The sequence below is a fragment of the Erinaceus europaeus genome, chromosome 4, assembly GCF_950295315.1.
Source record: "Erinaceus europaeus chromosome 4, mEriEur2.1, whole genome shotgun sequence".
Taxonomy (NCBI): domain Eukaryota; kingdom Metazoa; phylum Chordata; class Mammalia; order Eulipotyphla; family Erinaceidae; genus Erinaceus; species Erinaceus europaeus.
Window position 1 is genome coordinate 87,121,465 of NC_080165.1, and position 24,311 is coordinate 87,145,775.

The following is a 24,311-nucleotide window of genomic DNA, read 5'->3' on the forward strand; positions in this document are numbered from 1 at the left end:
GGGAACAGCATGTGAAACAGAAACCCTAGCAATGCTCTGAGTTGCACTTCCTTTAGAGAATTTCTGGATTGCAAAATTGATAGGGTTTTGCTTAGTTTAGCAGACATGAACTAAAAGACATGATTTTACTATGGACCCACCCAAGACTCACTAGTTAATTTTGTTGGATGATCCTTGGAAATTTTTGCAGTCAGATTTTGAACAGAGTTACTTTTAAACAACCAACCAATCCTACTAGATAGAAATAGTGTTGTGCATGCTTAGTGCTGAGTTATGGAAAAAAAGGGACAAATTCTTACGTAGATAGATGGTTATCTAAACACTTTATAGTGAAGGCTAATACAAAAAAAATTTTCTTTGAAATTCCCATGTCTAAAATAGTGTTTAATAGTAATATATATTTCATTTAATGAATTAATGGAATTATTGAAAAACACAAGATTCACCCCTGGTTCAGTTAATATATTTGAAAGATCCAGGGAATCCCAAATTTGCAAACAGATTTCAAATCACTATACACATAAATAGTAGCTTCTTAGCATACTTCAGTAATAATGGGAGGATTAGTGGGAATAAACTCCCAGTATTTGGTTTAATTTTAAATAGTAAATGTTTTAATTTCAAAGTGGAGACCCAGACTTTTTCTTTGCTTTTAGGGAGGGAGAACTGATGTTTTTCATAACATCTTGGCCTTAAAGTATTATTTCTTTATATCTATGTCCAGATTCATGCCCTTTGTTATACCCAGGTAACTCTACTAATTAGAAACTTGTTTGAACTATCATAGTATCTTCTCTATATAATCCAGAGACCTTGGAACATATCAGGGGCCACTAGATATTCACATTTTTATGTTTACTTTCTAATGCTAAGTGAGTTTCTTCCAACCTGAGGAAATTGGTGTTTGAGAATAGAAACAAAAAAAGGTTGACCGGGGGTCGGGCGGTGGCGCAGTGGGTTAAGCGCATGTGGCGCAAAGCGCGGGGACCGGCGTAAGGATCCCGGTTCGAGCCCCCGGCTCCCCACCTGCAGGGGAGTCGCTTCAGGGGCGGTGAAGCAGGTCTGCAGGTGTCTATCTTTCTCTCCCCTTCTCTGTCTTCCCCTCCTCTCTCCATTTCTCTCTGTCCTATCCAACAACGAAGTGTGTCAACAAGGGCAATAATAATAACCACAACGAAGCTACAACAAGGGCAACAAAAGGGGAAAAAAAAGAAAAGAAAAGAAAAAAAAAGGTTGACTTAGAAATTTGTAATAAATCTTAGTTCAGATATTCCTGAAGGATAGCATGAAAACTACAAAGTAAAGTCAAAGGTAAAGGGTAGCATGAGAGTACAAGGACTTTGAAACTAGAACTTGAAAACAAAGGATTTGGGTCTAGGTGAACAGCTTCATGGATGTTTTATTTTGATGAGCATCTTAAAATGTTCACTTGCTTTGTAAGCACAAATGAATCTTACTTTAATCAAACGTATTTATACTACTTGAGAGGCCATATTGGTAGATGGTTTAGCTTCTCTATGAAGACTATGAAATTTCTGCAACTCAAAAATCCAATGGCATAAATAGCACATCACTAATATGCAGGTGGATCCCTATTTATTGTCTGGGGAGATGATGTCGTAGCTGGAAAAAAGACCAGAAAGATGAATCTGGGAAGACAGTAGCTCCCAAATATGGAAAAGGTGTACAAATATTGTTGCCTGTAAACCCCATTGATTTGATGTGATCTGGGGCCCATATTCAGCTTAGGAGCCTAAGTGACCTCTGCATCCCTCTAGATCTGAGCTTATATTCTGTGGTCATGAGTAGGAACATTACAAGCTACCCCAATATCAGGACCCATCTTCCTCAGGTGTAGCATAGAGTATGTTGTCCTCCCTTCAAAGGATGGAACATTCTCTACCATTGTTGATCCAAGCTGAAGGCAAAGTCCTATGGGGATCCACAAAGGGGTCTGTTTTGTTGCTCCTGATAGAAATGACCTGTAACAATGGAGAGAGGGATTTATTCATGGTCTAGGCCTGTCATGTCTGTTTGGGAATCTCAGGACTCCCTGACTAGGGCCCCAGCTGATAGGGAGGCCTGATAGTCACTAAAGAGTCATCCTTAAAGTATGCCAGTCTCTTGCCCTTATTCAGCTTTTGCAGTCCTTGTTTGATAAGGTTAGCTTGGGAGTAAGTGAGGGAAGTATAATAGGAAATAGGTGAGGGGGCTATCTAAGTCTTAAGTAGACTAGACTTCCCTGAACACATGACCCCACCAATGTGTCCTGGAGCTCCGCTTCCCCAGAGCCCCACCCCACTAGGGAAAGAGAGAGTCAGGCTGGGAGTATGGATCGACCTGTCAACACCCATGTTCAGTGGGGAAGCAATTACAGAAGCCGGACCTTCCACCTTCTGCTTCCCACAATGACCTTGGGTCCATACTCCCAGAGGGCTAAAGAATAGGAAAGCTATCAAGGGAGATGCTGGGAAATTGTGCAGATGCACTCACATCTGCCACGTTTCCCCCTCAGGCTATTGCTAGTTCCCATGAGAGTTGGGACATTCTCCAAGAGCCTGTTCCGCCATGTTGTGCCCTCAGGGCATTGTCAATTCCCCATGATAGCTGGAGTGCTTTGGTTACTCTTCTCCCTTCCCATTCCAGCGAGAGTTATTATCCTACCCTGGAGTGCTATGGTTACTCCTCCCCCTTCTCATTCTCATAAGAGCTATTCCCATAAAAGCCCTTCTTCTTCCGCACCTCACTCACTTGCTGGCCCTTCACTTTGGTGATTAGATGCAGGGAAGGTTGCTGTGCGAGGCGGAGGCGGCCATTTTTGCTACCTCCACGTAGCCTAAACCACCTCACCTGTCTGACCCAACAATAAAGATTTGTGTTCCCTCTGCGCTTGGATTTTCTCTCTCCATCGCACCCTGCTGCCGCCACAAGTGACACCCATGACTTTTGTGGTTTTTGCTGGAACTTGATAGTTAACCTATAGGTGGACTAAAAATATGGTCTGGGAAAGTGGTGTCAGAGTTGAGAATAGAACTAGAAAACTAGATCAGGACAGAGAGTATATCCCAAACTTAAAGAAAATATATAAGTACAATTAACTATTTACCAAGCTGATCTGACCTGGAGCCCATATCTATTCATATTTAGCACAGGATCCTGTATGATCTCTGAGTCCCCGTCAATCTGTGTTTGATGTCCATGGTCACAGCTGGGAACATTCTAGGCTACACTCATTTGAGGATCAACTTTCCTCAAATGGCAGAATAGGATGACCAAGCCTCCCTTCAGAGAGTGGGGCAGTCCCTACCATTTTTAGTTCATAGAGAGGGTACGGTCCTGAAGAAGGCTACAAGAGGGCTTATATTATCTTTGTTGATGGAAGTGATGGTGGAGAGAGGAATCTATTAGAGGTCTAGTCTCATTGAATCTATGGGGGACTTCAAGGACCCCCTGACTAGGGCCTCAGGTGATGGAGTGCCATGGCAGTGGCAAGAAGGCCATCATTAAGTGAGCCAATCTACTACCTTTTTCCAACTTTTATAGTTCCTTCTTTATCTGACAAGCTTAGGCTTTCTCCCAGTTGTTAAGCACTGAACATTGTTTGTTGTATTCAAACTGGTATTAGGGTTATGAGGTCTGGCCTCAAGTTAGGGAGGAAATACACTTAGGATTTAACGGGGTCTAAGCTAACCTTGAGTTTTACTGCATTTACTTGATTGGTAATTCTAAAAAATAGTGAGGGTTGTCATAAAGACAATAATTATCATTTAGTTGATAAATATTTTTACTAGTATATCTCTTGGTCAATTGTATGCAGTGTTTTTTTCTAAAGATTATCAGGGGTGATAATAATGCTGTCAAACGAGATTAAGAGATGTGTCTTACTTTCTCTTGTGAAATTAGTAGAGGAGATAAAGTGATTGAGGGCAGTGAAGTAGTAGGTAAGAGAGGAGGGTGTCTAAGCCTAAGTAGTAAATATTTGATTAGAAAATTTATGGTGCTTTCTTTAGGTCTTTCTACTAGATTGTTGATTTAAATAATTCTAAATCTAATCACAGAAGACTATTAAGCACTTTTATAAATTATAAATCTTCAGTGTAATATTTGGTGTGGAGTTAAGCCTGTAGATTTATGAATGAAATATTGCTGTCACTGAAATCACATTTGCTATGATACTTTACAGTCTTTTTTTAGAATTCTAAAGATATATCCTTTTATAAACATTGACATTACATATCACTCATACCTGGTGTGCTCACAGATAAAAGCCACACTTAGGATAACAAGAAGCCTTTATTTGTTAAAGTAGAAATTAAAAAATATGGCATCATTTAAAATTTTTATTTTGGAACTTCTGCTTGTTTGTTTTTAAATTAAAGTGGAAAAAAGCCATAATGAGGTTGACTTTAAAACTTGATGTGCTCTGATGGCAACAATACAGTTGGTGTTTTGTAACAAGAATATTTTTTTTTCCTTTCTAGGGTGACCGTGGACAGCCTGGGAATCCGGGTTATCCTGGACAGCCTGGTCAAGATGGTAAGCCTGTGAGTACTGAAAGCTTAGTCATCTTCAGTACTGGGAATATAGTATCAAAGGAAAAAGTACACTAAGACAGAGTTAGAACAGGCAGACAAGTTTTTAAGATTATTGTAAAAGAGGAGAGAAATTGAATTCCACTCAACTGAAACAAAGGGAAGAAAATCTTATGAATGAATGCTGAGGTGAGCTAGTGGAAAAATTTCTAGGAAACTTTTAAGTGTGAGGGTACTCAACAGATAGACACAAAAAGTGGTTTTTTTTCCCCTGACTTTTGCAATTTTTTTTGTCTGTCATTAGACCAACTATGTTTGCTAGTTGGTACCATGATGTATATAGACTCTTACCTTTTCATACAGGCTGAGAGGTAGGGGAATTATCTTCCTTGGTTACTTTTCAAATATTTGCTCCCAGGTCTCTGAGAAAAACTTTCCTGCTTTGAAAGACTAGTTAGTGTGTGTACACACACACACACACACACACACACAGACACTTGCATGTTAAGGGAGCAGAAAAAAAATCTTAGTTATCAGTTTTCTAAAATAAATGTTTTAAGGAAACTGAGGTCAGGTGCTTTCAGTCAGGAGGAAGTATATCTAAGTTTACTTAAGCTGAGGAACAAGTTAAGGTGGACTTGAGTCAATAGTACATATGCTATAGAAGCAAGCACAGAATTTATAGGGACAGTTTTCTATTTATAGTTAGATATGTTGCATATCTTTGTTATCTTTAAAAACTGGTCACTGAGTTCTCAGTTTGAATAGATAACATGTTTAGAGACATGTTATCTTCTCTCTTCAAGTCTATGGAGTTTTCAAGTTGAAATCCTTTTTTTAAAGTCAATGTTATATTCCTCAGAACATATGCACTGGAGTACACTCATAATCTTACTAAAATATACAATATTCTCTGAGATTTTGGAAAATTGAGGGACCTTTATATCTTAAGGAGACATAAGTCTACTTTAAAACATTTTAGGCATCTATTTTCAGGTATATCATTTATCTATATGTTTATAGAATTAACTAAACATTTGAGCTTAGCTATTGAATGTTAGATAATAACTGCCACCAAAATAGCCATCTCTTAAGAGACTTTTTGGAGATAGAATAATGGTTATGCTTGCCCAAGCCTCTAAAGTCACAGGTATAATTGTTCACATCACAATAAACCAGAGCTGTGTACAGTGCTCTAGAGAAAGACACACATACACACAGAGTGTGAGAGAGAGAGAGATAGAGATAGAGGGGGGGAGAGAGATTTTCTTTATCATGAGACATTAACTCATTCCATGAAGTAGTCTGTGTGAGTCATTAATACTCAGGGAAAGAAAGAAACATAAATCTAGTTTTAAACTGTCAATCACTATAGAAGAGGAACAGTCCCTCAGAGAGATTTCTGACAATTTCAATAATGACCAGAAAAGCAAACTTTTGAGGAAGTAATATGCTGGGGCCTTTTGAATCTGTGATATGTACGAAGTTTTCAGATACACAGCTGAGCCTTTCTAAAGAGAGATGATCAAAGACAGGCATCTGAAAAGGTAGTAAAATAGTGACATATAGACAGGGAACCAAGGGGTTATAGAGTATTTGTCACAACCTGCTCAGCCAACCCACTGGGATTAATTCCAAGAGTAACTGACAATTCATTTGGGTATTTTGATAAAGGTAGTTAGAATGATAAAATATCAGCATTATATAGAATAGATTATTTGGTGATAAGGTTAGAAATTGGAGGTCATATACAAGGTTATTTCAAGAGTGTAAGTGAGAAGAATGGCATAAACTAGAACCATGTAGCAAAAAAAAATAAATAAATAAAATCCTTTGCTGGACTGTTTTTTTTTTTTTTTTTTTTTTTTGCATCCATGGTTATTGCTGGGGCTTGGTGCCTGCACTATGAATCCACTGCTCTTGGAGGCTGTTTTTTTCTATTATGTTGTCCTTGTTGTTTATCATTGTTGTTATTATTATTGTCATTGTTGTTGGATAGGACAGAGAGAAGTAGAAAGAGGAGGGGAAGACAGAGGGGGAGAGACCTGTTTCACCACTTGTGAAATGACTTCCCTGCAAGTGGGGAGCCAGGGGCTCAAACCAGGATCTTTACTCTGGTCCTTGTGCTTTGCACCATGTGCACTTAACTGGCTGTGTTACTGTCTGGACCCCTGGATTATTTTTTTAACATATATTTTATTTTCCCTTTGTTGCCCTTGTTTTTTTATTGTTGTGGTAGTTATTATTGCTGTTGTTGTTGATGCTGTTGTTGTTAGGACAGAGAGAAATGGAGAGAGGAGGGGAAGACAGAGAGGTTGAGAGAAAGAGACCTGAGATCTGCTTCACCGCCTGTGAAGTGACTCCCCTCAAGTGAGGAGATGGGGGCTCGAACTGGGATCCTTACACTTGTCCTTGTCTTTCATGCCATGTGAGCTTAACCCACTTCATTACCGCCCATTCCCTGGATATATATATATTTGAACATAAAGCTAACCAGATTTACTGGCAGATTAGATGTGAGTCAAGAGAATCATGGAAAAATAAATGTGTCTTAAATTCATCAACTGGTTGAATTTTTATACCAGTGACTCAGCTAGACTATACTAGGAAAGAGATAAGTTTTGGTGGGGAGAATTATATATATATATATGTGTGTGTGTGTGTGTTTTGACAATTTAGAGGTGATTCCTAGGATGTCGAAGGTAGGAATCTTGAGTTCACTGGAGAATAAAAGCACATGGTCAAAGTTTTTTAGCATGTATATTTATCTGGCAATATATCAGAATGTTTAAGATCACTTAAAAGACAAATCCAGGTAACTAGAGAGGAGAAGAGGACAGTGGACTGAATTTACGGCTCTCATACAAAGAGGATCCACCAAAGTACACTGGAAAAGAATGATCAGTAAAGGTGGAATAGAACTTTCAAAGTGTGGCATCCCAGAATCTTCTTGAAGAAATTATTTCAAGAGGGGAACAGTTGTGCCATTGTTGCTAGGAAGTAGAAAAAAACCAAAACCAAAAAAGCAAACAGCACTGTGTCTAGACCATTGAGTTTGATTATGCAGATCTTGAAAACTGGGGTTCATCATACATAAAATAGTCTTCTTAGCTTCTTCCCCCTGAAAACCTCTAATTTCATCTGCTCTATTCCCAGTGCTTGGTACCTGATTATTAAACAATTTATCATGTCTTAATATCTACTGCCTTTCAATCACCAAGTTGCCATAGTACTAGATTCCATCCTGACTTCCATGGGCATATGACCTCACCAATGCTTCCTGGAACCTCTACTCTCCAGAGTCCTACTCCACTAGGGAAAGATAGAAACAGGCTTGGGGTATGGATTGAACTGCCAGTGTCCATGTCCAGCAGAGAAGCAAGCATAGAAGTCACAACTCCCACCTTCTGCACTTCAAAAGATCTTTGGTCCACACTCCCAGAGAGGATAAAGATTCGGGAAGATTCCAATTGAGGGGATGGGATACAGAACTCTGACAGTGGGAACTGTGTGGAATTATACCTCTATTATCTTACAATCTTGTAATCCATTATTAAATCACTAGTAAACAATTTTGAAAAAAAAAACAACAAAAGGGAAAAATTAAAAACTTACATACCTAGGGAGCCGGGCCATAGTGCAGCGCAGCGGGTTAAGTATACATGGTGTGAAGCACAAGGACCCAGTTCAAACCACTGGCTCCCCACCTGCAGGGGAGTCGCTTCACAGGCGCGAAGCAGATGTGCAGGTGTCTGTCTTTCTCTCCACCTCTCTGTCTAATCCTCCTCTCTCCATTTCTTTCTGTCCAATCTAGCAACGACATCATCAACAACAACAACAATAATAACTACAACAACAGTGAAAAACAGCAAGGGCAACAAAAGGGAAAATGAATATAAAAAATAATTTTTTTAAGTTTGGAGACATTGTAGATTATTCCTATGATGGCGAATGTAAGGCAAGAAGGAGGAAATGGGTGACTTAGGAGAGAGTAGGAATGTTTGCAGGAAGAGAATCCTTGGGAGGATTTTAGTTCCAGTTGTAAGGGAATTTTGCCAATGAGAGTTGACAGTTAAAGTTTCATAAGGGCTAGAGGGAGAAAACAATAAGTAGAGAAATATCTAGGTGGTGGGCTAAGTGGTAGTGCATCCAGTTGAATACACATGTACAATGACCTAATTTCAAACTCCAATTCCTTACCTGTAGTGGAGGAAGCTTCATGAGCGGTGAAGGGAGCTGTAGTGTCTGCTTTTCTTTCTTCTGCTCTGTCTTTCTCTCCCCTCTCAATTTCTCTATGTTCTAACAAATAAGGGGTGAGGGGAGGGGAGGCAAAGAAATTTCTAGGTGATATATTCTGAGAAATAGGATGAAAAAAATGATCAGGAGGGAGCATATGGTGGCTCACCTGATTAAACGCACAAAGTGCTAAACACAAGGACCCATGCAAAGATCCAGGTTCTATCCCCTGGCTCCCCACTTGCAGGGGGGATGCTTCAGAAGTGGTAAAGCAGGTCTGCAGATATCTATCTTTCTCTCTTACACTGTTTCCCCCTCCTCTCTCAGTTTCTCTCTGGCCTATCAAATAAAGTGAGGGGCGAAGGCCACTAGGAGTAGTGGATTCATAGTGCCAGCAATGACCCCCAATGATAATCCTGGAGGCAAAAAAAAAAGAAAGAAAGAAAAATCATGAGATTGCTGCTTCTTTTTAAGTTGCATAGAATGAATAGGTCCCAAATGTAACAACTTCCTGTTTTTACTTTAATTCTTAACTATTCCCATCATTTCCAACATTGTTTTTGTGTCTGTGTATGTGTTTTATAATCCTTTGAATTAAAATTAACATTAACTGAATGTTGACTTTCTTGCATTTCATCATTAAAAATACTTCCCTGAGGTCCTGGGTGATTCTCCCCTAAACACATTGGGTGAGATGAGTTTTATAAAAGTGAGCTTTCTTCTGCCTGAACACCTCTACCCAGAATATACTCTGTTTTACTGACATCTGCAGTATTCTGACTCCACAGTAGATATAATTCATAGATTGAAGTGTCATCTGTTAGTATCTCATAAGAATATAGAACCTTTCTGCCTGTTCTACTAAATTACATAGACGTTTGATTTTTTTTTTTTTTTTATTTTATTTGTGGAAAAAAGTCCTGAGCAGTGTTTGGGAGTGAATGCTGGATGGGCATTTTACTATATATTGTCCTTAGCTCAATTTTTTTTTTCTTTTTACGTATATACCCTTAAATGAATTATTAGAAATTGGGATAATTAGTTTAATAAAGAAGTCATAGATACTAGTCTTACTTAGGCAATAGTAGACTTATTGTCTAATCTCATTTACTACGTGTCCATATGTGTTTTTGTGTATATGTGTATGATTTTATGTATGAATATAGCTATGTAATCACTAGTATATGATAAACAAACATCAGTAGACAAATTGGTGTCTACAATCTAGTGTCTATAAATATTGTGCATATGATACTTTAAAAGGCAAAAGGGACTTTGCATATATTGTTAAAGTTAGAATCTTAAGATGGGGTAACTCTCAGGGTTTATCTGAGTGGTCTGCTATAGATACAAGGGCATTTATAAGAGAAAGAAAAATGTGTCTGAGTTAAAGAGGATACAGTTATCAAAACAGATCAGAGTGATGTGACTTTTACAAAGAATATAGGTAGCTTCTGGAGGTTGAAATAATGAAGGGATTGATTCTTGCCTAGAACATCCAAAAGGAATGAAATCCTCTGGCATTGTAAAATTAATTCCTGAAAGCACATTTCAACTTCTGACCTTCATAATTATAAGACAATAAGTCTGTGTTGTAAGTCACTATGTTTGGGGTAATTTGTATAGCAGCAATTGGAAACTGATCCATGAATCCAGATCCCTTACGAGAAAAGCTAACTTTTGTCTTAACTATCCCTTTTTCTCCATTTTTCTTTCTCTCTGCAGAAGATATGAGGTTGGGTGGCCAGAAAGGAAGAGAAATCAAGTCTACAAGCCAGAACAGCTGAGGGTCATTAGTGAGAGACCAGGGCCAGCACACAGTGGGAGTGGGAAGGTGTGGGTGGAGCCTCTGGCTGGCTATTGAAGCCATCTGCACTAAGGAAACTTGGATGGAATATTTTGAAGGGAATTCTGCTTTGTTTGGATTTGTTTCTGTGCAATCCCCCTCAATAAGCAATTTGAATCTCTTTCATATTATAACCAGGCCAAGTCAACTGAAGCTTTGAATAGGAAATTATTCTGCTTTGGAGAAATGCTAGTTTTTATTGTATCAGAATTAAAGAACTATTCTTAAATATTTCAACTACTTTCTTATTTCTCTGTTAGTTAAACAACTCCTAACACTATTCTGTCAGAAGCATATTTCTCTATTTTATCATTATAAAAAGAAAATTTTGAGAAATATATATACTTCTATATAGTTCAGACTAGTATAGCAACGAGAAGCATTTTACTAATATGATATTGATATATATTTTTTATATTTTATTTTATTTATTTATTCCCTTTTGTTGCCCTTGTTGTTTTATTGTTGTAGTTATTATTGTTGTTGTCGTCGTTGTTGGATAGGACAGAGAGAAATGGAGAGAGGAGTGTAGACAGAGAGGGGGAGAGAAAGATAGACACCTGCAGACCTGCTTCACTGCCTGTGAAGCGACTCCCCTGCAGGTGGGGAGCCGGGATTCGAACCAGGATCCTTATGCCAGTCCTTGTGCTTTGCGCCACCTGCGCTTAACCCGCTGCGCTACAGCCCAACTCCCGATATTGATATTTTTAAGAAGGCTGTATATAGAAATATACACTAGAGCTATGACTTTGAAAAAATTACATTCATTTCTTTTTTAAAAAAATACTTTGTTGTTCTTAATTACTCTTCAAGAAATTACTTTCCTGAGCCCAAAGAACTAGCTGATTGTTGGAAAAATATAGGACTATTTGCACTCCTGCTTTGCTTTTATTCCTTTGATTTTGTGACTTGTGTTTAACTCACCTGCTAGTGCTGTGGTCCAGAATTCTATCCCTGCTATCCCTAGGAACTCTATGGATAGCACTTTCCTTTTTCATTTGACCAGAGCATGGTTAGCACTGGTTTGTGATGATATGGGGGATTAATTCTGGGATCTCAGAAACTGAGGCATGACCATTATGCTATCTCCCCAGACTTAAGGATCTTTAATAACTTTTCTTATAATAATAAATAAAAATGTTTTATAACTTACTACTAAAAGGAAATGACTATAACTTCTGACTTGAGAATGAACTTTATGATTATGAAAGCAAAATCAGGGAGATCATCTAGATGGTTGCTGAAAAATAATCCAGTTGCTAAATGATGGTGACTGGTATCAGGAATGATCATGATGAAGTAAAGGAAACAGATTACATTTAAGACGGTTTTAAAGTTAGACTTGACAGGATTTGCTGATGCATTGCATATGAGGTTGACAGAGAGAGAAAAGTCAATACAGACTCCACGGAGATTTGGAATGATAAGGTAGAGAAAATAATGCAAGAGCAGTCAAGATCTAGCTTTGTATCTATTACATTTTTATGTGTTAAATTTAAGTAGAAACTGTAATTAGATGAATGTGGAAGTGTGATGTTCCTGGTGAGTTCTCATTTTGAGAAGGGGGACTTTTCTTGTCTTTCACCCATTTTATAAATAGGTTTATGATTTTAAAATATTTATTTATTTTTAATCTTTTTTTTTTGAGAGAGATGCAGAGGGAAAGAGAGAGAGAGACAGAGAGAAACATCAGAGTACTGCTAAACTCTGGCTTATGGTGGTGCAGGGATTGAACCTGGGACTTTGGAGCCTCAGGTATGAGAGTCTGTCTGCATAACCATTATTATGTCTCCCCCGCCATATTTATTTATTTATTTATTTGAAAAATAGGAGGAGAGCGAAAGAACCAGGCATCACTCTGTACATGTGCTACTGGCTATTGAACTTGGGAACTTTTGCTTGAGAGTCCAGTGCTTTATCCACTGTGCCACCTCCCAGACCACAGTTTATGGTTGTTTCATTTATCAATAAGAGATTTTAATGCATTAAGATAAAATAAAGCTATATCTAGGCTTTTGAGAATTATTGTATATAATGTAGCACTAACCATAGAAGTGTATAGAACTTTTTGAATTAGAGTGTTGAATTCTTTTGTTTCATTATTCATTCTCTGCCTATTCAAGAGATTGGGGTATTAGTGCTTCCTAAAATTACTGTGTTGCAATTGATATATTTTTTGTAACTTTCTCAGTAGGTGTTTGATGTGTTTTGATGGCCCCCTACTGACTGCATAGATGTTATTAATTTTTAAGTCCTCTTGGTTGATTCCCTGAACATTATGTGATGTCCACTCCTATCTTTTATACTTTATTTATTTTAAATTCAACTATATAAGATATGAGTATGGATATCCCTGATTTTTTTTTTTTTTGTGGTCCATTATCTTGTATGATGGTTTTCCATTTATTCACTTTGAGACTGTTTTTGTCTTATTGAGTTAAGTGGGATTCCTGCAGACAAGATACACTTAGGTTGTGTTTTCTGATCCATATCTCTGATCTGTGCCTATATTTGTAATGAAATCTCAATGACTATTAAAGGTACTAAAAATACTGCTTTGTTACACATAATCTAATACCTGACCCAGGCATTAGTGGAAACTCCTACCTAACATATTGCTATCAGAGAAAACTCGAGCTTTATTGTTTTGTTTCTTGTGAGTTTCTCTTTTGGTCTGACCAATCTCTGCAGAAAGACTATGTTTTACCCCCACTTTCATCTCAAGTAAAGAATAGCTTGTGCTAGACTGTTTCTGTGGGTTTATTACAGGATCCTTCCCTGGGACTCAGTATTTGCACAGGAAACAAGCTCCATATATACTATATATATATAGCAGGGAACATCTGTGTAACCCTATATAAGTAAACATCCATGCCACAAATTTTAAGACAACAAACATAGTGGTAAGACAAAAAAGAAATTCTACAGTAGTGAGTTAGTACAGAGGCCCAGAAAAAACTCCCAACAAGTCAGAAGCAAATAAATACTGTGATTACATTCAAATATTAGTTGATGCATTAATGACAGGAAAGAGGAGAACCTTTGATGGAAATATAACAGAAGTGGAAAACAACAAATGAGACTCAGAGGGAAAGGTGGAATAATATTTAGGCAATTAAAGAACTAATAGCTGAAATTGGTGAATTAAGAGCCAAATTAGTTGAGCAATGTAATACAATAACTAGGCAAGTTAAGACAGTAGCTGAACTAAGGAATGCAGCTGATAGAGGTGAGAGCAGAACAATTGAGGCAGAAAACAAAATTAGCAACATTGAGAGTGAATTAGAGGAAAGTAAGAAAGAAATACAAAAACTGAAAAGGAGGGAGTCTGGCGGAGGCACAGAGGGTTAAGTGCACATGGTGCAAAGCTCAGGACCAGTGTAAGGATTCCAGTTTGAGGCCTTGAATCCCAACCTGCAGGGGAGTCACTTCACAGGAGGTGAAGAAGGTCTGTAGGTATCTATCTTTCTCTCCCCCTCTCCATCTCCCTCCTCTCTCTATTCCTCTCCAACAATGAAGACAGACAACAACAATAAAACAACAAGGGCAACAAAAGAGAATAAATAAATAAATATTTAAAAAACAAACTGAAAAGGAGATCAATATACATTGACAACAAGAATAGACACAGATAGGATGACATCAAAAGAAGCAATACACACATTATTGTTCTGCTAGAGGAAGATGGAGAAAAGGGAGAAGAACACATGCCTATTGAGATAATAGCCAAGAGCTTCCCCACATTAAACATCAGGATGGAAATAAGTATTTAAGAATTTTAGAATCTCAAACAGATTCAGCTCAGGTTGACACCAAGATACATCTAATTACAGTGGCAAAGATAAAAGATCATGCGTGCTGCAATGGAAAAAAAATGAGTCACATACAGAGGAAAACCCATAAATTTATCAGCAGATTTCTCAACATAAACTCTAAAAAGCAAGAAAGTAATAGAAAGTATATAGAGAGAGTGCTTAGTAAGAAAGGCTTTCAAAGAAAACTATTCTGAGAAATTGTCATTCAGATTAGATGGAGGAATTAAAAGCTTTTCAAACAAGGAACAGCTGAAGGAATCAATTATCACCAAATCTGCTCTACAAAAAGTTTTTCTAAAAAGATTTTTTTAAAAAAATCTTTATTTATTTAATTTGATAAAACAGAGAGAAATTGAGAAGGAAAGGGGATAGGGAAGGATAGAGAGACAGAGACACACTTGAAGTGCAGGTTCACATCTTGTAATGCTTTCTCTTTGCAGGTGAGGGAACTAGGGACTTAAACCCAGGCCATTGAGCACGTGTGCCACTGCCTATGCCCAGGACACTGTATTTTTAATTTTTCAACTGATAACTTTAGAAAATCAGTAAACTAATTTTCTTTTTTAAAAAATATTTTAATTTCTTAATTATTAGATACAGACAGAGAGAAATTGATAGGGGAGAAGAGAGTGGGAAAGAGACAGAGAGACACCTGCATCCCTGCTTCACCACTTGTGAAACTTTTCCCCTGAACATGGGAACCCGGGGTTTGAACCTGGGTCCTTGTGTACTGTAATATGTGCACTTATCCAGATGTACTACCATCTGGCCCCAGCAAGCTAATTTTCTCCATTTCTTTATTTGTGAACAATAATGGGTTACAAAAATAGAAGATTACAGGGTATAGTTCCATACTGCAACAGACTACAAAAGTTCTTTGTTCCAACTATTTCAAAGATAACCACCATAGTATTCAAAAACATTTTTAATTTATTTCTTTTTATGGGGGAATTATTGGTTTATAGCAAATACAGTTGTTGACATATGTCACAGTTTTCTGCCAAACACTCACACCCTTCATCTATATCCTCCTCCACCAGAATACACCAGAATCTGAAAGCCCTACCCTCACCACCCAGAGTTCTTTGCTTTGTTAGAATATACCAAACCCTACATATCATGTTCTACTTTGTATTTTCCTTTCTGTTCTTATTTCTCAATTTTCATTCATGAGTGAGATCATCCCATATTTATCCTCTTTCTGATTTATCCTACTTAACATAATCCCTTCAAGCTCCATCCAAGATCAACTGAAGATGAATTCATAATTTTTTATATCTGAGTAGTATTCCATTGTGTATATATACTACAACTTTCATAGACACCTAGGTTGTGTCCAGTTTTCGACTATTACAATTTTTGCTGCTATGAATAATAGTATACAATGATCTATTTGGATGAGTATCTTTGATTCCTTAGGGTACATCTTGAGAAGAAGAATTACTGGTTCATAGGGCAGGTCCATTTTTAGACTTCTGTGAGTTCTCTTTAATTCTCTCCATAGGTTTTAGACCAATTTGTATTCCCACCAACAGTGCAAGAGGGTTCTGTTAACCTCTGCAACCTCTCCAGCATTTGTTGTTACTATCCTTTCTGATAATTGACATTCTCAAAGGAGTGGAGTGGTGTCTCATTGTTGTTTTTATTTGCATTTCTCTGACAATCAGTGTCTTGAAGCATTTTTCCATATGTCTGTTGACCTTTTGGGTCTCTTCTTTGGTAAATATTCTATCCATTTCTTCTCCCCACTTTTGGATGGGGTCCTTTTGTGTTATTAAGTTTGGTGAGCTCTTTATATATTTTGGCTATTAATCTGATGTAAAAGTTTCACATTCTGTAAGAAGTCTCTGTTTGGGTGGTGGTTTCTTTTGTTGTGCAGAATCTACAAGAAGTCTAAAAGGGCTCCTATAAACAGTGTTAATAAGGGAAAGATGCCACACACATACAGGAACAGCCAAGACAAGTTTAGTATAATGACACTGAGATGTCTTAAATCTGTATTGTCAATAAACATCAAATGACAATATGTACTTGTAACTTGCAGTCTGTAGTTTCAGTTTTATAACTATGGTTTCTTATGCTTTCTCACTCTTCTTTCCCTCTTTGATTTTTTTTTTTTCCTGCAATGTTGCATGTGTCCTGTAAGTCTTCCTCATTAGGTTGTGCTACCTTTCATATTTCTTTAATCTTATGTCTTCAGAAAACTATTTGAATGACTTCTCTTCACCTCCCACAGTAATGGTATTTATTGTTTGAACTTAATTATGATTTTATATAAATTAATGTCATCTGTTAAGAATTCCAGCAGTCAAAGCATGTAAACTACCTGACACCTAGCAGGCTTAGCTGGCAAACTAGTTTTCCTCTCAGTTCTATGTGGAATGACAGAGGTTTAGAAATGTTCTTGTGTGGTCTAGGAGGTGGCACAGTGATAAAGCTTTGGACTCTCAGGCATGAGGTCTTGAGTTCGATCCCCGGTAGCACATGTGCCAGAGTGATGTATGGTTCTTTCTCTCTCCTCCTATCTTCCTCATTATTAAATAAATAAAATCTTTAAAAAAAGAAAGAAATGTTTTTGTAACTTAGCTGTGTAGAGCTATAAAAGCTGCTAATGATTGAAATAAATGACAGTGGATATTAGAAGAATATAGTTGATTTTGTTTATCTTCTTATGCTGGCTGTACCTAGAATTATTGTCTGGATTTTGGAAAGCTTTGAAGAAAATCATGTATTATTATGTTGAAATCAGATTATTAATCTTATGATGAATAATACCATTTAGTATGATTTCTCTGGATTTCATTACTGTATTCAAATTTAAAATATATGAAAGCAGCCAATTTCACTATCTTTCTCACTACTTTAAAGGTCCTTGTACAATGAGGTTGGAATAATAGGTAAGGGTATGATTAAAGGTCATAATAGATTATGAGTCTTTCACACTGATGATTTTATTTACTTAATTTCATCTTTCTTAGAGATTTATAACCAAATGAATCATGGTTGAAAATGAAATTCATTCTGTATTCTTCAACCCTAAAATTTGGTACTGAGAATATTTTTTTCCCTAAAACCTGACTCATTTACAGAGTGTGTGAGCATGGAAAAGACATAAATACTGTCAGAATTATGGCCTGGTGGTGGGTGGGTAGGGTGCACATTGGGACATGCTAATTACAAGTTGGAAAAATTATGATGAAAAGTATTAATAATCCAATATCATGTGAAAATTAGTTTTGTGAAAATTACATATTCAGAAAAGCCAAAACTCATTAAGTCAGCTATATAAGACCCTTATCACTTTTTTTACTGCATTAGTGCATTTTTTTTATTTGTTTGTTTTGTTAAGTGTGCCCTACTTGAGTCAGCCAATGTTTTGTTTATTATTATTCTTGGAAATTTAACTCTTTTTTTTCAATATTCTTTCTTGTTAACCATTGTTTTCCAAAGTTTGAGTCTTTTTTTTTTTTTTTAATTTCATCCAATTTCTTCTGATGCTTTGCCATGGGATCTCCCCACTTGGATGCTATTTTGATTTTCTTTATTTTGTTACTAAGCATACTTCCTTAGCTTTTAAAATAATCTTTCAATTTCTTCTTATAGCTAAATTTTCAAGAATGCATTTTACTATGAGCTAGAAAATAGCAATTACTGTTTCTCATATCATTTATTATTTCTATATTGTAGGATAAAACAAACAAGGCCATTTAGAATACATTGTAGCCATATCCTCATATTTATTATTATATCTGTATGAATGTTAAAGAAGGGGGGCTAAATCATGATGATGATGGCTGAACTTATTTCTCTTGCATTTAATGATGCCTATTAAGGCTACAGAGTAGTATTCTGCTGTAGAATACTGTTCTGCTCTCATGGTTTTGCACGTCTGAATAAAATAAATACATTTTTATTAGGTTCCTAACACCTGCTAGACATGTTTGCCTGTGACTCCGTTTGTTTATTTTCAGAAGTGAAGTCGGTAATTTCTCCAGCTTATGGTAAGAAACTGATGTTCAGCTAGGCAAAGTGACAGCCAAAATCCAACAGAAAGTAAAGGGAGGAGCAAAAAAATCAGTCAAAGTCTTTTCCAATTTCAAAATTCATTGTCTTTCCACTTTGCTATGTTGCCTCCAAGGACTTGGGAATTTAATAGCTCTGCTAGAGGTCACATTATGAGTCAGAAGTGAGTTGAGAACAAAAGTCATGGCATCTCTATGTTGTTTTAATACACAGAAGTGCAAAGCACTGTCTATATCAGATGCATCCTATTAACTTCTTTGAAGACAAAAATAGTATGGCAACTTTTGATTTTCTAGAAAAGAGTAACTTTCAAAGTAGTAATGTAGAGATGACATTTGACTTGATTTCGGAAAAGGGTGAAAGATGAATAATTCATTATATGTAAATGTTTCAGATGACCAACCATCTTGATAAGTAGTTTCCATGATAAATTTCTTTTGAGGAATTTTAGGAACATTCTTGTCTTCTGGGCACTCAGATTTTTCAACAATTTAAGTAGAGTCTGGGGAAAAAAAGCTTTCTTTGAATCTTATTAACTACTCTATAACCATAAGTTCTGATCCACTATGAAGTATTTTCTAATAGAGGTTGTCTCTGCTGACTTTGTCAACTTAATAAGTATATAAGCCTGGGCCAGTTAATATTTTGTCTCTCAGGTTTGGAAACAGGGTTAATGTAGACCCAACAAAAACAGTGATTGCAAAGATTAAGTGAATTAATATGTGATGTACTTGCTATGGAAGTTGGTGTTATATAAATCTTTGCAATTATTATTTCTCTCAGTGACAATAGCCTGTTATAAATAATATAAGATTATTAGGAGAGTGCCCAAGAGATTTCTAAGGTTCTGGAAGACATTCTGGGTAGTAAATAGTAAATAGTCTATCATAATATAAATAGTCTATCATAATATAAATAGTCTATCATAAATAGTCTATCATAATATAATTATAGTCTATAAATAGTCTATCATAATATAATTATAATCTGTTCTATTATAACCTGTTTTGGCATGCTCTAACTGTAACTGAGTTCAAATTTAGTTCCAGGCCTATGTGATGTGTAAATGACTAAAGGAAGGAGACGACTCAGTGCTCATAAGCTTGTAGTGGTGAGCAGGCTCTAGGTGGAGAGACATTTATTCTTTCTTCTGACTGATATTAAGCAGATGAACAAGTCAACAACTGTATTGTAAACCATTAACCCTCCCCACTCCACCATGAATAAAGTTGGGGGGGGTAATAAACAATGTGGCTATAGTACAAACATAACATTGTCTTTGGAGAAAACATTTTTTCACAGTTGTGTGTACATAGTGTATATTACAATGTGCCAGATGCTCTGTTATATGCTGAAAAAATGGAAGTTAGACATGCTCTTTCACCTGAAGGAGACACATAAATGAGTTGCACTAGAAATGTGAGTAATCCAGAGAACATATGGTGAACTTGAAAATGACAGGCTGTTTTTACTGTTAATTGGACTTATTTCTTGATGAAGTAAAGTGTAAAATGACTGGGCAAAAGACAGAAGAAATTTGAATTTCATTTTCTGGAGAAGGGAGAGGAAATAGAATATTGATGCAAAGAGACTCTGATGTCTGAGGTGCCAAAGGCCCAGGTTCAATTCTCCATACTACCTTAAGCCTGAGCTGAGCAGTGCTCTGGTAAAAGAAAATAAATTGCTGGAGGGTCAGAAAAATAGCTTACCTGTATTTGCTTTGTCATGTATACAACCCAGGTTTGTGCCTAGAACCCCTCACTGGAGGAAGTTTCAATACTATTGTGTCTTTCTCCTTATCTTTCTGAAAAGACTAAGCCAGAATGGTGAGTCCCCCATTATGATATATACTGTGCAGAATAGTCAGGGAAAGGGTAATGCTTGGCAATGGAAAATATATAGTCATTGGCAGTCGGGCGGTAGTGCAGTGGGTTAAGTGCAGGTGGCGCAAAGCTCAAGGACTGGCATAAGGATCCTGGTTCGAGCCCCTGGCTCCCCACCTGCAGGGGAGTTGCTTCACAGGTGGTGAAGCAGGTCTGCAGGTGTCTATCTTTCTCTCCCTCTCTCTCTGTCTTCCTCTCCTCTCTCCATTTCTCTCTGTCCTATCCAACAATGACAACATCAATAACAACAACAATAATAACTACAACAATAAAACAAGGGCAACAAAAAGGAATAAATATTTTAAAAATAAAAATATTTAAAAAATTTAAATTAAAAAATAAAAATATATAGTGTTTTGTCTATATATGTCATTTTAGAAAATGAGAAATGTAAATGCATGTAAAAGGGCAAAATGATATAGCTTTTTAATTGCTGATCTAATTTTAATTGCTGATCTAATTTTATTATTAGACCTAGCTAAGAAAAGTAAAAGGAATCTTTGATAATGTGAATAGGGAAGCAGGAATGTGTGATCTCTCTAAAAGTCACAGTAAAACATGCAGTGACAAGTGAATGGGTGACTACAAAGGCCAGTGCAAAAACCCCATTTCTGGAAACATGAAAATGAAGTTTTGGGACTGAAGTATGAAGGTACAATTGGAAATATTAAAAAGATGGATTAATAGTCATGATGACAGAATGTTGTATGCATACAGTAATAGCTGAGAAAGATGGAATTTAAATAAGAGAAATAAATGGGTTTTTAGATGCCATATGCTCTAAAGAAATCTGATGTGTGCTTGGGAAACCTGGATAAATGTTTAGTGTGTGCCCATTTGTTTGGACTGTCATTGTCACATGTTGAATGCAGAATGAGCACTTGTCTTCTGTTTGAAAAAGTTGTGCTATTACACCCATGGTACAGTTTGTAGAAGGATGTCTAAAAATCAGTGGAGATGAAAGTGATACTGAAAACAGACAATTTAGCTTTGGAAAGTGGGGGCTTGCAAGGGAGACATCACACCTGCATATTGGGGTTAATATCAGCATTCTATAATGAGTCATCTTAAGACTGTAGTAAAATTATGCTGAATACTATCTTTCATCTAGGTTTAATTTATTGCAGGGGTTAGCTTGGATGGCTCTCAAACAGTCATTACAAATGTATTACATTTCTTTAGTTCTCCCATCTTGGGAATTTTTCTCTGGAGTACACTGAATATGTCTCAAGTGATTAGAACCCTTGTCCATTTCATTAGGAGGTGTAGATACTGGCTCTATTTATTTCCATCCCTAAAGCTTCCATTTCATTGAAACAGTTGTGGAGTTGGAAAATTAATCTATAGATTTTACAGTCTTTTCCATATATAGTTGTAAGATATTTCTATTTATTTTTTCAATATTTATTTATTTACCCTTTTGTTGCCATTATTGTTTTTTATTGTAGTTATTATTGTTGTTGTTATTGATGCCGTCATTGTTAGATAGAATGGAGAGAGGAGGGGAAGACAGAGAGGGGGAAAGAAAGATAGACACCTGCAGATCTGCTTCACTGCCTGTGAAGCGATTCCCCTGCAGTTGGGGAGCCAAGGACACAAACCGGGATCTCCTTATGCCAGTCCTTGTGCTTCGTACCACATGCGTTTAACCCACATGCGGCTCCCATATTTCTTTAGTAAATATTTGATTATATTGTGGCTTCTTAGTGGCGTCTTAGTGTAGGAAACTTGAGACAAGTGTTTCATCTTGAACTGGAGTGTTGTTCTCTATGAATGTAATTAAATGATAACAATTTTATTCACTTTTCTCTAGGGATATCAGGGAAGCTCAGGATCACCAGGAGTTCCAGGATCCCCTGGAATACAGGTGTGTATTCCATCCATATATACACATTAGAAATACAATTTCCAGTGAACATCATAATTAATAGCATTTTTTTTTGGTGATGATTCTTTTAGGGAGCTCAAGGACTACCAGGTTACAAAGGAGAACCAGGGAGAGATGGTGAAAAGGTAAATGCATACAAAAATATGTCTGAAAAATATATATGCCCATTACTTTAAGTCATTCAGGAAGACAAATGGTCTTAACAGTGATTATTTCTATTCCATAATGTTAAGTGCTGGTGAATTTCAAGAGTGGTAGGCTCAGAATTTTGCTAGTGGTCATTGTTTTAAAAAATAACTCAGAGAAAGCTTTCATCAGCATATGAAAATGGTCTTTACTAAATGACCACTATATTGATCATGTATCAGTGTTGACCTGTTACTATTTTTTTCTTCCTTTGGTTAATTTTTATGGGATCTATCTACTTTGTGCAAAGCGAATTTTGTGAATGTAGTGTTCTAATCTGTTAGCTTTAAATAATACAAAACAATTCTTTTTATTTAATTTGTTTATTCCCTTTTGTTGCTCTTGTTTTATTGTTGTAGTTATTATTGTCGTCGTTGTTGGATAGGACAGAGAGAAATAGAGAGAGGAGGGGAAGACAGAGAAGGGGAGAGAAAGATAGACACCTGCAGACCTGCTTCACCATCTGTGAAGCGACTCCCCTGCAGGTGGGGAGCCCGGGGCTCGAACCGGGATCCTTACGCAGGTCCTTGCGCTTTGTGCCATGTGCGCTTAACCCACTGCACTACGCCCGACTCCCAATAGAAAACACTACTGTCCATCTTCATAATTGTACTATCTGGAAGGTGGCTTATTGATTTAGCCTTACAAATTTTTCCCTTTAGGATTCTATAAGTACAGGTATTTATAATTCTGTGTCTCCATTTTATTTTTACATTATTATTACTATTATTTATTGCCTCCAGGGTTATTGCTGGGGCTTGACACCATCACTACAAATCTACTGCTCCTGGTGGCCATGTTTTTCCATTTTATTGGGTAGGGCAGAGAGAAATTGAGAGGAGAGATTGAGAAGGAGAAAGACACCTGCAACCCTGCTTCATAACTTGTGAATTGTCCCTCCTGTAGGTAGGGGTCTGGGCACTCCAACCTGGATCCTTACCTGGGTCCTTGTGCTTGTGCTTAGTACTATGTGCGCTTATCCTGGTGCACCACTGTCCGGTTCCATCTGAGTCTCTCTTTTATAACTCTAGGATTTGTAATACCTCCTCTCCCATAATCTTTATGTTATTATATAAATTACTCCCGATGAATCCTATTAGCCCTAAGTATCTGGTCTGCATCCCCTTCTCCCCTTTATATTTTCTTGAATTCCTAAGTTAAGTAATTAAAAAACAGAATTATTTCTAAGTTTTTTTGATGAAATTTTGTGATTTTTCTTCTCCTGATAAAAGTGTCTCCAAATTTTCTACCATTCTCGGAAAATTACTGTCTTTCTAAAATATCATTGATGGCATTCACATCTGAAAAATATATCCATGAATGGGTAAATAAATTTCATGACTTTAGTGGAGCTAGGCGACCAAATATAAGAAGGCATTTGACTTTTAATTAGAACATCTTTAAAAATAGGAGTGCATTCTCTTTAGTATTCATCGCATTATTTAAAACAAGGACCTATGCAGGCTCCTGTAAGAAGGAAGCTTCACAAGCAGTGAAACAGATCTCTCTTCCTTTCTATCTCCCCCTCCTCTCATAATAGCTTTCTGTCCTATCCAATAAAATGAGGGAAAAAAAATGGCTACCAGGAGCATCGGACTCATAGTGCAGGCACTGAGCCCCAGTGATAAAGATGGAAGCAAAACAAAGGAACAAACAAATAAATAAGGTACAAAGGGTCATTTAGTCTAGTATTATTTCATTCAGAGGTGTTTCCTGGCATTTATTTAGACATACATAAATATGATAATCATTGTGTACCTAAAATTACAATATCCAACTAAGATCCTTCACCATGTATTTGTGAGTTCAGAGTTACCAAGAATGGTCATCTAGAATTAAAAAAAAAAATGTTAAGTAAGTTGAATGATTTTTCTTGATTTTCCCTCTGTATTGCATTTCCTT

General features: G+C 36.8%; 1 protein-coding gene across 1 annotated transcript in view; it reads left to right on the plus strand.

Moving 5' to 3' along the window:
* Positions 1 to 24,311, plus strand: part of COL21A1 (collagen type XXI alpha 1 chain) — a 185,797-nt gene that overhangs the window by 101,042 nt on the left and 60,444 nt on the right. The window contains exons 10-12 of the mRNA XM_060190825.1: positions 4,482 to 4,544; positions 22,149 to 22,202; positions 22,295 to 22,348. Coding sequence (XP_060046808.1) covers positions 4,482 to 4,544; positions 22,149 to 22,202; positions 22,295 to 22,348 — 171 coding nt within the window. The remainder of the gene's footprint in view (positions 1 to 4,481; positions 4,545 to 22,148; positions 22,203 to 22,294; positions 22,349 to 24,311) is intronic.